This window comes from Bombina bombina, chromosome 5, assembly GCF_027579735.1.
Source record: "Bombina bombina isolate aBomBom1 chromosome 5, aBomBom1.pri, whole genome shotgun sequence".
Classification (NCBI taxonomy): Eukaryota; Metazoa; Chordata; class Amphibia; order Anura; family Bombinatoridae; genus Bombina; species Bombina bombina.
In genome coordinates, this window is record NC_069503.1 from 600,323,725 (window position 1) to 600,337,997 (window position 14,273).

Here is a 14,273-nt window from a genome sequence, read left to right on the forward strand (position 1 = left end):
AAGTTATTCCAGCTTCTGTTCTATCTCATGGAGTGCTGTTCTCTCTCTTTGACTTTTTTTGCAAGGGAAGCGTAGTAGCTCTGGGTTAAGAACAAATGCTGAGCCTTCTGACGCTTTAGTAGCTGTATCCGATATTCCCTCACAATGTTCTGAAGTAGGGATGAGGGATTTGCTGTCTGAGGGAGAGATTTCTGATTCAGGAAAGATGTTCTCTCAGACAGATTTAGATATGACGGCATTTAAGTTTAAGCTAGAGCACCTCCCCTTATTGCTCAGGGAGGTTTTAGCTACTCTGGATGATTGTGACCCTATTGTAGTTCCAGAGTAATTGTGTAAAATGGACAAATATTTAGAGATTCCCGTTTACACTGATGTGTTTCCGGTCCCTAAGAGGATTTCGGACATTGTTACTAAGGAGTGGGATAAACCAGGTATTCCGTTCTCTCCCCCTCCTGTTTTTAAGAAAATGTTTCCCATTTCTGAAACCATGAAGGACTCATGGCAGACGGTCCCTAAGGTGGAGGGAGCTATTTCTACCCTGGCTAAGCGTACAACTATACCTATTGAAGACAGTTGTGCTTTCATTGATCCTATGGATAAAAAATTAGAGGGTCTCCTAAAGAAAATTTTTGTTCATCAAGGTTTTCGTCTTCAACACATAGCATGCATTGTTCCTGTAACCACTGCAGCTGCCTTTTGGTTTGAGGCTCTAGCAGAGGCTCTTCAGATGGAGACCCCCACTAGATGATATTTTGGACAGTATTAAGGCTCTTAAGTTGGCTAATTCTTTTATTACAGACGCCCCTTTTCATCTTGCTAAATTAGCGGCTAAGAATTCAGGTTTTGCCATTTTAGCGCGTAGAGCGTTATGGCTTAAGTCCTGGTCAGCTGATGTGTCATTAAATCTAAGCTTTTGTCCATCCCTTTCAAAGGTAAGACCCTATTCGGGCCTGCATTGAAAGAGATCATTTCAGACATTACTGGAGGGAAGGGTCATACCCTCCCTCAGGATAAGTCAAATAAGAAGAAAATAATTTTCGTTCCTTTCGAAACTTCAAGAGTGGTCTCTCTACCTCTTCCCCTGCTGCAAAGCAAGACGGGAACTTTGCTCAATCCAAGCCAACCTGGAGACCTAATCAGGTTTGGAACAAGGGTAAACAGGCCAAAAAGCCTGCTGCTGCCACTAAGTCAGCATGAAGGGGTAGCCCCCGATCCGGGACCGGATCTAGTAGGGGGCAGACTCTCTCTCTTTGCTCATGCCTGGGCAAGAGACGTTCAGGATTCCTGGGCAGTAGAAATTGTAACCCAGGGATACTTTCTAGATTTCAAGGATTCCCCTCCAAGGGGGAGGTTCCATCTTTCTCAATTGTCTGTAAACCCGACAAAAAGAGAGGCGTTCTTACGCTGTGTAGAAGACCTTTTTACCATGGGAGTGATCTGCCCAGTTCCAAAAGCAGAACAGGGGCAGGGGTTCTACTCCAATCTGTTAGTTCCCAAAAAGGAGGGAACCTTCAGACCAATTCTGGATCTCAAGATCCTAAACCAATTCTTAAGAGTTCCATCTTTCAAGATGGAGACCATTCGGACTATCTTACCATTGATCCAGGAGGGTCAATATATGACCACCGTGGACTTAAAGGATGCGTATCTGCACATTCCTATCCACAAAGATCATCACCAGTTCCTCAGGTTCGCCTTTCTGGACAAGCATTATCAGTTTGTGGCTCTTCCTTTCGGGTTGGCCACGGCGCCGCAAATCTTCACAAAGGTGCTAGGGTCCCTTCTGGTGATTCTAAGGCCACAGGGCATAGCAGTGGCTCTTTATCTAGACGACATTCTAATTCAAGCGTCGGCCTCCAACTAGCAAAGTCTCACACGGACTTAGTGTTGGCCTTTCTAAGGTCTCACGGGTGGAAAGTGAACGTAAAAAAAAGAGTTCTCTTTCCCCCCTCACAAGAGTTTCATTTCTAGGGACTCTGATAGACTCAGTGGACATGAAAATATTTCTGACAGAGGTCAGGAAATCAAAGATTTTGTCCACCTGCCGAGCTCTTCATTCCATTCCTCGGCCGTTAGTGGCTCAGTGTATGGAGGTAATCGGACTAATGGTAGCGGCAATGGACATAGTTCCGTTTGCTCGCTTGCATCTAAGACCACTGCAACTATGCATGCTCAATCAGTGGAATGGGGATTATGTGGATTTATCTCCTCAGATAAATCTGGATCAAGAGACCAGAGACTCTCTTCTTTGGTGGTTGTCACAGGATCATCTGTCCCAGGGAATGTGTTTCCGCAGGCCAGAATGGGTTATAGAGACGAGAGACGCCAGTCTTCTGGGCTGGGGTGCAGTCTGGAATTCCCTGAAAGCTCAGGGTTTGTGGACTCGGGAGGAGGCTCTCCTACCGATAAATATTCTGGAATTAAGAGCGATATTCAATGCTCTCCAGGCAGGCATGGCCTCAGCTGGCTTCGGCCAGATTCATCAGGTTTCAGTCAGACAACATCACGACTGTGGCTTATATCAGTCATCAGGGCAGAACAAAGAGTTCCTTAGCGATGATAGAGATCTCAAGGATAATCCAATGGGCAGAGGCTCACTCTTGCCATCTGTCAGCCATCTATACCCCAGGTGTAGAGAACTGGGAGGCAGATTTTCTAAGTAGTCAGACTTTTCATCCGGGGGAGTGGAAACTCCATCCGGAGGTGTTTGCTCAGCTGGTTCGGCTATGGGGCACACCAGAGTTGGATCTGATGGCGTCTCGTCAGAACGCCAAAATTCCTTGTTACGGCTCCAGGTCAAAGGGTCCTCAGGCTGTACTGATAGATGCTCTAGCAGTACCCTGTTCGTTCAACCTGGCTTATGTGTTTCCACCTTTCCCTCTCCTTCCACGTCTGATTGCCAGAATCAAACAGGAGACAGCATCAGTGATTTCGATAGCACCTGCGTGTCCACGCAGGACTTGGTATGCAGACCTGGCGGACATGTCATCCCTTCCACCATGGTCTCTGCAATTGAGACAGGACCTTCTGATTCAAGGTCCATTCAAGCATCCAAATCTAATTTCACTGCAACTGACTGACGCTTGATTCTATCAAAGCAGGGTTTCTCTGAGTTAGTCATAAATACCTTGATTCAGGCTCGAAAGCCTGTTACCAGGAAACTTTATCATAAGATATGGCATAAATATCTTTTTGGTGCGAATCCAAAGGCTTCTCCTGGAGTAAAATCAGGATTCCTAGGATTTTGTGTCTTCTCCAAGAGGGATTGGAGAAAGGATTATCAGCTAGTTCCCTAAAGGGACAGATATCTGCTCTGTCTATTTTGTTGCACAAGCGTCTGGCAGATGTTCCAGACGTTCGGGCTTTTTGTCACGCTTTAGTTAGAATTAAGCCTGTGTTTAAACCTATTGCTCCGCCATGGAGTCTAAATTTAGTTCTTAAAGTTCTTCAGGGGGTTCCGTTTGAACCCATGCATTCCATAGATATTAAGCTTTTATCTTGGAAAATGTTGTTCCTAGTTGCTATCTCTTCAGCTCGAAGAGTTTCTGAACTATCTGCATTACAATGTGACTCTCCTTATCTTGTGTTCCATGCTGATAAGGTGGTTTTGCGTACCAAGCCTGGGTTCCTACCTAAGGTTGTTACTAACAGGAATATCAATCAAGAAATTGTTGTTCCTTCTCTGTATCCTAATCCTTCTTGTAAGAAGGAACGTCTGTTGCACAACTTGGACGTGGTTCGTGCTTTGAAATTTTATTTGCAGGCAACCAAAGATTTTCGGAAAACATCTTCTTTGTTTGTTGTCTATTCTGGAAAGCGTAGGGGTCAAAAGGCTACGGCGACTTCTCTTTCCTTTTGGCTGAAAAGCATCATCAGTTTGGCTTATGAGACTGCTGGACAGCAGCCTCCTGAAAGGATTACAGCTCATTCTACTAGAGCGGTAGCTTCCACATGGGCTTTTAAAAATGATGCTTCTGTTGAACAGATTTGTAAGGCGCTTCATACCTTTTCAAAATTTTATAAATTTGATACTTTTGCTTCTTCGGAAGCTATTTTTGGGAGAAATGTTTTGCAAGCAGTGGTGCCTTCCGTTTAGGTTCCTGTCTTGTCCCTCCCTTCATCCGTGTCCTAAAGCTTTGGTATTGGTATCCCACAAGTTAGGATGAATCTGTGGACTCGGTACATCATGCAAAAGAAAACAACATTTATGCTTACCTGATAAATTTCTTTCTTTTGCAATGTACCGAGTCCATGGCCCGCCCTGTCTATTCAAGACAGACAGTATTTTTTTATGTAAACTTCAGTCACCTCGGCACCTTATAGTTTCTCCTTTTCTTCCTTGGCCTTCGGTCGAATGACTGTGGGTTGGAGTTAAGGGGGGAGCTATATAGACAGCTCTGCTGTGGTGCTCTCTTTGGTACTTCCTGTCAGGAAGGACAATATCCCACAAGTTAGGATGAATCCGTGGACTCAGTACATCGCAAAAGAAAGAAATTTATCAGGTAAGCATAAATTTTGTTTTTTCAAGGTTTTAGACAATTGAAGTTCTCTAGATTTCAAGCGCTTACTTCTTTTAATAAGCCAGGCTTTGATTTCACCCCGGAAAAATGCTTTTGCCGTTTCCCAGAATATTTCTACCTTTTCTTTATATAACCTATTATATAGAGCAAACTCGTTCCACTTTCCTCTCATCCACTTTTGAAACTCTATATTATTTACTAAATATCTAGTTAAAAATAACATATCTATTTTTGAGAATGTCTTATAAGCTTTTGATTCACAAGTATATGATCTCTGATCCGGATTGTGTATACGCCAAGTATCTTAACCTCCTTGTTGTATTGTCTGCAGCATCTAGTCTTCATTCCATCTTTTAGACATTTCCATTTATAATTTGGCAGAAAAAAACCTTCCAACTTATCCCCTTTAAACATATAGCTAAAAAGCAACTTTCAAATTTTTACTTCTATTATTGATTTTGCTTCATTCTCTTGGTATTGTTCTTGAACGAGCAACAGTGCACTACTGGGAGCTAGCTGAACTCATTGGTAAGCCAACAACGAGGCATATATGTGCAGCCACCAATCAGCAGCAAGCTCTCCGCTCACCTAGGCTTGCTTTTCAACAAAGGATACCAAGAGAATGAAGCAGATTAAATAAGTAAATTGGAAAGTTGTTTAAAATTGTATGCTGTATCTGAATCATGAACAAAGAAATTTGGGTTTCATGTCCCTTTTAAAATAGGTGGGAATAGCGTTCCTTCTGGTCAATCATCTTGTGCGCAGTGTAGAGCAGTAAATATGTTTGTTTATGCATTTCTAGTTTGATCCTGCCTATTACCTGCACATGAGATGAATGCTTTAGTATTTAGTAGATATTATGAGTGCCATTCTACTGCAAATATAGCTTGTGAGATAGTCACTAGCTTTATCATCCCTGCATATGCTTAATAAAAATACTGATATACTTGGGTTAGTCAACAGAACTGCAAGGAAGGAAACCACATTTTTATTAAACTGTCTAATGCAGCTGTGTGCTCTTCCCTTTTAAGAAGAAAAACATAAAAATGACTTGTTCATTTCAACTAACCTGATGAAGTATCAGTCTCCATTTTAGGCTGTATTACGTATACATTTTAAAGTGCAGCTTTATCACAAATAGCTCATTATATTTGGCATTTTTTCTTCAGGATCCCAAAATGTATGTACAGACTGTTTTGGATGTTCACAAAAAATACAATGCACTAGTTATGTCTGCGTTTAACAACGATGCTGGGTTTGTGGCGGCACTAGATAAGGTAAGCACAGTATTCATATGAGTGTTTACTCACCTATTTTAAAGATTTCCTACACATTGTTGTTGCTTCCTACATTAGGCTTGTGGTCGATTTATAAACAACAATGCTGTGACAAAAATGGCCCAATCTTCCAGCAAGTCTCCAGAGCTGCTTGCCCGGTATTGTGACTCTCTGTTAAAGAAAAGGTAAGGACATTTGTGAAAACACACAGTTGCTTGTGTTTAGTTACATGCACGGTGTTGCACAGAAGAGCAGTGTACATCTATTTATATGTGCTTATTTTGTTTGTCATAGCTCCAAGAATCCAGAGGAAGCAGAGCTGGAAGATACACTTAACCAAGTGGTGAGTTGCTAGACATAGTGGTCTAAAAGTAGCTGTGTGTGGTTTTTAATTATTATTATTATCGTGCACTAAAAGGGTGTTTTTCATTGGCCTTTTCATATATATTTACATAAATAGCTCTTACAAGTCTTATGTAATGAAAAGTGTTTACTACTTAATAAACAGTAGCTCCTTTCATTTGTTTATATATAAATGCTAGTAGGAACATAAATGCCACAGGTCAATAAACTGTGCTTTAAAAACAAAGTGCTTAGCACTCGGCGCAATAACTACAGACTTTTGGGAACATGTAGAGCAGTACTTTTCTACTGTTTGCATCTTATTTATAAAAGCGCTAACAGGTTAAGCAGAACTAGACAAAGAATAGCTCCTAGTTTACTGCATTATCAAGAAACATAATACACTTAAAATTCAACTTTCATGATTCAGACAAAGCATGTAATTTTAAAAAAACTTTCCAATTTACTTCTGTTATCTAATTTTGCATTGTTCTCTTGGTATCCAAGGTTGTAAAGGATACATAGGTAGGCCTAGGATCAGCAATGCACTAATGGGAAGCTAGCTGCTGTATGGTGGCTGCACATATATGCCTCTTGTCATTGGCTCACTTGATGTGTTCAGCTAGCCTAGTAGTGCATTGCTGCTCCTTCCACCGAATGATACCAAAAGAATTTGATATTAGAAAAATTTGATAATAGAAGTAAATTAGAAAGTTATTTAGAATTATATGCACTGAATCATGAAAGACAAAAATGTGTCCCTTTATCGTGTATATTTAGCAATTGAGGAGTGTAGTATAAACACAAGGTTCTCATCATTGAGGTTTACAGTCTATTAAATGTACCTATCCTAGTCTGTTATAAAACTAATTGTGTGCCTCGGATGGATTTGTATTCTGCATTTAGGTAGTGACTGGTATAAGCTTTATTCTTTGTTTGTAAGTCAGGATAATTTTTATTCCATTTTCAGATGGTGGTCTTCAAATACATAGAAGACAAGGATGTGTTTCAGAAATTCTATGCAAAGATGCTTGCAAAACGGTTGGTGCACCAAAACAGTGCAAGTGATGATGCAGAAGCAAGCATGATATCCAAACTTAAGGTAAGTGTCATCTCAGGACTTTCTCATTTATTTATTTTTTAATTAGTTTATTATTATTTTTGTTTTATCTGTATATAATTTAATACATATTTCTCTAGTTAATCACAACAGTTATCTGGGAGATTGCTACACACTTCAAACTGTTCCTCTTCATGTCCCTCATTTTTGCCATTAGAATTCGGCTTTTCCATCTTAATGGGAGGAGAGTCCACTGCTTCATTCATTCAAGCTACACCCTGCAGCAAAGAGAAGCACATTTAGTGAATAGTGTACCACAGAACTGCCGTAGGCCCTGAAGCGGCAGGATGCATCATAAGAACTAGCTCACATTAATGTAATAGAGGGTCAGAGAGACACGTATGAGATAATAGATTATCTAGTATAAAAGGGAAAAAACATAAATTATGCTTACCTGATAATTTCTTTTCCATCTGTGGGAGGAGAGTCCACTGCTTCATTCATTACTTGTGGGAAATAAGAACCTGGCCACCAGGAGGATGCAAAGACACCCCAGCCAAAGGTGTAAATACCTTCCCCACTCCCCTCATCCCCCAGTCATTCTTTGCCTTTTGTCACAGGAGGTTGGCAGAGAAGTGTTGGAAGATTTGGAGTAGTCTCTTATGGATGGTAGTACTCTTCAAAATGGGACTGCTGTTTTAAGTAATCCTGTCAGCCTCTCAGTGAGAGCATGGATTAAAGTTAGAGTGCGGAGATGCAGGGAGTGTGCAAAACCATCCCGACTCATATTAACAGCTCCTGGGCAATCGGCGTTGACGAGTTTTGCTGCTTGCTTTTATTCTCTCAAGTCCATGTCAGGAGCGATGCTACTAACCTGTCACACTTGAAGGGCAATGTTCCTGTTCCACGGCATAGATTCTGGTAAGATCATTTAATTTATTCACATATGATAACGCAAGAAGACAGAGTTTCTCCTTTTTATCTGATAGAATCAAGGGTTAATATCCCTGGAAAGGGGATTATTGAACAGGGGGGGATTTATGCATAATATTTTTGTGTTAATGCTATGTCATGTGTGAGAGGAGGCTCTAGCAATATGTGAACATTCAGGTGAAGATAGGCGCAGGCCTTTTGGCTCGTTTTCTCTATAGTGCAGGGGCGGTACTGCATGGCACTCCATGTGACCGGGTGTGGCCTCTTCAACTTCCTCTTTCCTGATCGGCTTTTGTGGGAGACTTATCGATTTCTCTGTGGTCCGGGTCATAGGAGGTGATGAGTGCCCCGGCCATTGGTGTATAAAGGTGCCATTTATTCTATCTCAGTCCTTATTAAAGGCGCAAGCTATGGAGGACTATGATATGATAGAGGATACTCCCTCTTTAATTAAATCTAATACCTGTGTTTATTGTGAGGAGGTACAGGTTGAACCGCTTGCTCAACTGTGTTCCACGTGCTTTGATAAAATTATAATAACTAAGAAGAATAAGATTTCTCTTGTTAAGTGTGTTCAGTCCACGGGTCATCCATTACTTATGGGATTTATTCTCCTTCCCAACAGGAAGTTGCAAGAGGATCACCCAAGCAGAGCTGCTATATAGCTCCTCCCCTCACATGTCATATCCAGTCATTCTCTTGCAACCCTCAACAAAGAAGGAGGTCGCGAGAGGAGCTGAAGTTTTTACTTAACTATTCTTCAATCAAAAGTTTGTTATTTTAAATGGCACCGGAGTGTGCTGTTTTTCTATCTCAGGCAGTATTTGGAAGAAGAAACTGCCTGCGTTTTTTTTCTATGATCTTAGCAGGCGTAACTAAGATCCACTGGCTGTTCTCGACATTCTGAGGAGTGGGGTAACTTCAGAAACTGGGAATAGCATGCGGGGTCCTCCGCAAATGAGGTATGTGCAGTACTTTATTTTCTGGGAATGGAATTGACTAAGAAAATACTGCTGTTACCGTATGATGTAAGTACAGCCTTAAATGCAGTAGTAGCAACTGGTATCAGGCTGATAAATGTATGCGCAGTCGAGTTATATTCTAGGGACTAGAATTTGACTGAGAAAATACTGTTAACACTGAAATAATACTTAAGCCTTCTCTGCAGTGGTAGCGATTGGTAGCAGGCTTAGTGATAGCTTTGCATGACATTGAAAAATGTTGTTTTTTAATAAAACGTTTACTGGCATGTTATTCGTTTTTGTGAGGTACTTTGGTGATAAATCGCTTCGGGCATGATTTTTTTCCACATGGCTAACATATTTTTCTGCATGTAGGTTGGATAGGAAACCGTTATATCAGGGCTCCCACTGTTGTGATTGGAGTGGGAGGGCCCTTGTTTTAGCGCCTTATTGCGCAGTTAAAATTATTGCACAGTCTTCCTGCTTCTTCCTCCTTGATCCAGGACGTCTCTAGAGTGCTCAGGGGTCTGCAAATTTCATTTGTGAGGGAGGTAATCAGTCACAGCAGATCTGTGACAGTGTGCTGACTGTGATTAAAAGCGTTAAATCTTAATTGATATCTGTTTTATCCGTTTTGGGTATTGAGGGGTTAATCATCCTTTTGCTAATGGGTGCAATCCTCTGCAAATAATACACTTCTTGTTAAGAATTGTTTAATTATATCTGTATTTTTGAAGCGCTGCAGCATTTTTTATATTGCTTGTAAACTTATTGAAAGTGATTTCCAAGCTTGTTAGTTTCATTGCTAAGTCTGTTTTAAACATGTCTGATTAAGAGGAAACTGTTTGTTCATCATGTTCAAAAGCCAATGTGGAGCCCAATAGAACGATGTGTACCAATTGTATTGATATTACTTTGAATAAAAGTCAATCTGTACCGATAAAGAAGCTATCACCAGACAACTAGGGGGAAGTTATGCCGCCTAACTCTCCTCACGTGTCAGTACCTGCGTCTCCCGCTCGGGAGATGCGTAGGATTGAGACACCTAGTACATCTAGGCCCTTACAAATCACTTTACATGATATGGCTAATGTTATGAAAGAAGTATTATATAATATGCCCAAATTAAGGGGCAAACGCGATAGCTCTGGGTTAAGGACAGAGCGCGCTGATGACACGAGAGCCATGTCTGATACTGCATCACAATTTGCAGAACATGAGGACGGTGAGCTTCATTCTGTCGGTGACGGTTCTGATCCGGGGAGACCGGATTCAGAAATTTTAAATTTTAAATTTAAGCTTGAGAACCTCCGTGTGTTACTAGGGGAGGTATTAGCGGCTCTGAATGATTGCGACACGGTGGCAATTCCAGAGAAATTGTGTAGGTTGGATAGATACTATGCGGTACCGGTGTGTACTGACGTTTTTCCTATACCAAAAAGACTTACAGAAATTATAAGTAAGGAGTGGGATAGACCCGGTGTGCCTTTTTCCCCTCCCCCGATATTTAGAAAAATGTTCCCTATAGACGCCACCACACGAGACTTATGGCAGACGGTCCCTAAGGTGGAGGGAGCAGTTTCTACGTTAGCCAAGCGTACCACTATCCCGGTGGAGGATAGCTGTGCTTTCTCAGATCCAATGGATAAAAAATTAGAGGGTTACCTTAAGAAAATGTTTGTTCAACAGGGTTTTATATTGCAGCCTCTTGCATGCATTGCGCCTGTCGCAGCTGCATTCTGGTTTGAGTCTCTGGAAGAGGCGATTCGCACAGAGCCGTTGGATGAGGCCTTGAGCAAAGTTAGAACCCTTAAGCAAGCTAATGCGTTTGTTTCAGATGCCGTAGTACATCTAACCAAACTTACGGCTAAAAATTCCGGATTCGCCATACAGGCGCGCAGAGCGCTCTGGCTTAAATCCTGGTCAGCGGATGTAACTTCCAAGTCTAAGCTACTTAACATTCCTTTCAAAGGGCAGACCTTATTCGGGCCCGGCTTGAAGGAAATTATTGCTGACATTACGGGAGGTAAGGGCCACGCCCTTCCTCAGGACAGGGCCAAACCAAAGGCCAAACAGTCTAATTTTCGTGCCTTTCGTAACTTCAAGGCAGGAGCAGCATCGACTTCCTCCGCTCCAAAACAGGAAGGCACTACTGCTCGTTACAGACAGGGTTGGAAAGGCAACCAGTCATGGAACAAGGGCAAGCAGGCCAGAAAGCCTACTCCCGCCCCTAAGACAGCATGAAGTCAGGGCCCCCTATCCGGAGACGGATTTAGTGGGGGGCAGACTTTCTCTCTTTGCCCAGGCTTGGGCAAGAGATGTGCAGGATCCCTGGACGTTAAAGATTATATCTCAGGGATATCTTCTGGATTTCAAAACTTCTCCTCCACAAGGGAGGTTCCATCTTTCGAGGTTATCGACAAACCTAGTAAAGAGAGAGGCATTTCTTCAATGTGTACAAGACCTCTTAATCATGGGAGTGATCCACTCAGTTCCGCGATCGGAACAGGAACATGGATTTTACTCAAATCTATTTGTGGTTCCCAAAAAAGAGGGAACCTTCAGACCAATCTTGGACTTAAAGATCTTAAACAAATTCCTAAGGGTACCATCGTTCAAGATGGAAACCATTCGAACCATCCTACCCATGATCCAAGAGGGTCAATATATGACCACGGTGGACTTAAAGGATGCTTACCTTCATATACCGATTCACAAAGATCATTATCGGTACCTGAGGTTTGCCTTTCTAGACAGGCATTACCAGTTTGTGGCTCTTCCCTTCGGGTTAGCCACGGCCCCGAGAATTTTTACGAAGGTTCTGGGTTCACTTCTGGCTTTACTAAGACCACGAGGCATAGCGGTGGCTCCGTACCTAGACGACATTCTGATACAAGCGTCAAGTTTTCAGAATGCAAAGTCTCATACAGAGATAGTTCTAGCATTTCTGAGGTCACATGGGTGGAAAGTGAACGTGGAAAAGAGTTCTCTGTTCCCACTCACAAGGGTTCCCTTTCTAGGGACTCTTATAGATTATGTAGAGATGAAGATTTACCTGACGGAGTCCAGGTTATCAAAGATTCTCAATGCTTGCCGTGTCCTTTATTCCGTTCCAAGCCCATCAGTAGCTCAGTGCATGGAGGTAATCGGCTTAATGGTCGCGGCAATGGACATAGTGCCATTTGCGCGCCTGCATCTCAGACCGCTGCAACTATGCATGCTCAGTCAATGGAACGGGGATTACTCAGATCTGTCCCCTTTGCTAAATCTGTACCAGGAGACCAGAGATTCTCTTCTCTGGTGGTTGTCACGGGTTCATCTGTCCAAAGGAATGACCTTTCGCAGGCCAGATTGGACGATTGTAACAACGGATGCCAGCCTTCTAGGCTGGGGAGCAGTCTGGAATTCCCTGAAGGCTCAGGGATCGTGGACTCAGGAGGAGAAACTCCTCCCAATAAACATTCTAGAATTAAGAGCAATATTCAATGCTCTTCTAGCTTGGCCTCAGTTAGCAAAGCTGAGGTTCATCAGATTTCAGTCGGACAATATCACGACTGTGGCTTACATCAATCATCAAGGGGGAACCAGGAGTTCCCTAGCGATGTTGGAAGTCTCAAAGATAATTCGCTGGGCAGAGTCTCACTCTTGCCACCTGTCAGCGATTCACATCCCAGGCGTAGAGAACTGGGAGGCGGATTTCCTAAGTCGCCAGACTTTTCATCCGGGAGAGTGGGAACTTCACCCGGAGGTATTTGCTCAACTGATTCGTCGTTGGGGCAAACCGGATCTGGATCTCATGGCATCTCGCCAGAACGCGAAGCTTCCTTGTTACGGATCCAGGTCCAGGGACCCGGGAGCGGTGCTGGTAGATGCATTAGCAGCCCCTTGGGTTTTCAACATAGCTTATGTGTTTCCACCATTTCCGTTGCTACCTCGGCTGATTGCCAGGATCAAACAGGAGAGGGCATCGGTAATTCTGATAGCGCCTGCGTGGCCACGCAGGACCTGGTATGCAGACCTAGTGGACATGTCGTCCTGTCCACCATGGTCTCTTCCTCTGAGGCAGGACCTTCTAATTCAGGGTCCTTTCAACCATCCAAACCTAATTTCTCTGAGGCTGACTGCCTGTAAATTGAACGCTTGATTCTATCAAAGCGTGGGTTTTTGGATTCGGTTATTGATACATTAATACAGGCTCGGAAACCTGTGACAAGAAAAATTTACCATAAGATATGGCGTAAATATTTATATTGGTGCGAATCCAAGAGTTACTCATGGAGTAAGGTTAGGATTCCTAGGATATTAGCTTTTCTACAAGAGGGTTTAGAAAAGGGTTTATCCGCTAGTTCGCTAAAGGGACAGATTTCAGCTTTTACACAAACGTCTGGCAGAGCATCCAGACGTCCAGGCCTTTTGTCAGGCTTTGGCTAGAATTAAGCCTGTGTTTAAAGCTGTTGCTCCTCCGTGGAGCTTAAACTTGGTTCTTAAAGTTCTTCAGGGTGTTCCGTTTGAACCCCTTCATTCCATTGATATTAAGCTTTTATCTTGGAAAGTTTTGTTTTTGATGGCTATTTCCTCGGCTCGAAGAGTCTCTGAGTTATCTGCCTTACATTGTGATGCTCCTTATCTGATCTTTCATTCAGACAAGGTAATTCTGCGTACTAAACCTGGGTTTTTACCTAAGGTTGTTTCTAACAGGAATATCAATCAAGAGATTGTTGTTCCATCATTATGTCCTAATCCTTCTTCAAAGAAGGAACGTCTTTTGCATAATCTAGACGTGGTCCGTGCTCTGAAGTTCTACTTACAGGCAACTAAAGATTTTAGACAAACTTCTTCTCTGTTTGTCGTTTACTCTGGACAGAGGAGAGGTCAAAAGGCTTCGGCTACCTCTCTCTCTTTTTGGCTTCGTAGCATAATACGTTTAGCCTATGAGACTGCTGGACAGCAGCCTCCTGAAAGAATTACAGCTCATTCCACCAGAGCTGTGGCTTCCACCTGGGCCTTTAAGAATGAGGCCTCTGTTGAACAGATTTGCAAGGCTGCAACTTGGTCTTCACTTCATACTTTTTCCAAATTTTCCAAATTTGACACTTTCGCTTCTTCGGAGGCTGGTTTTGGGAGAAAGGTTCTACAGGCAGTGGTTCCTTCTGTTTAATGTTCCTGCCTTGTCCCTCCC

General features: G+C 42.7%; 1 protein-coding gene across 1 annotated transcript in view; it reads left to right on the top strand.

The window, feature by feature from the left end:
* The window catches only part of CUL1 (cullin 1), a 275,965-nt gene that overhangs the window by 145,207 nt on the left and 116,485 nt on the right, over window positions 1-14,273 (top strand). Inside the window, exons 10-13 of the mRNA XM_053715813.1 lie at window positions 5,690-5,797; window positions 5,876-5,982; window positions 6,092-6,140; window positions 7,110-7,241. Coding sequence (XP_053571788.1) covers window positions 5,690-5,797; window positions 5,876-5,982; window positions 6,092-6,140; window positions 7,110-7,241 — 396 coding nt within the window. The remainder of the gene's footprint in view (window positions 1-5,689; window positions 5,798-5,875; window positions 5,983-6,091; window positions 6,141-7,109; window positions 7,242-14,273) is intronic.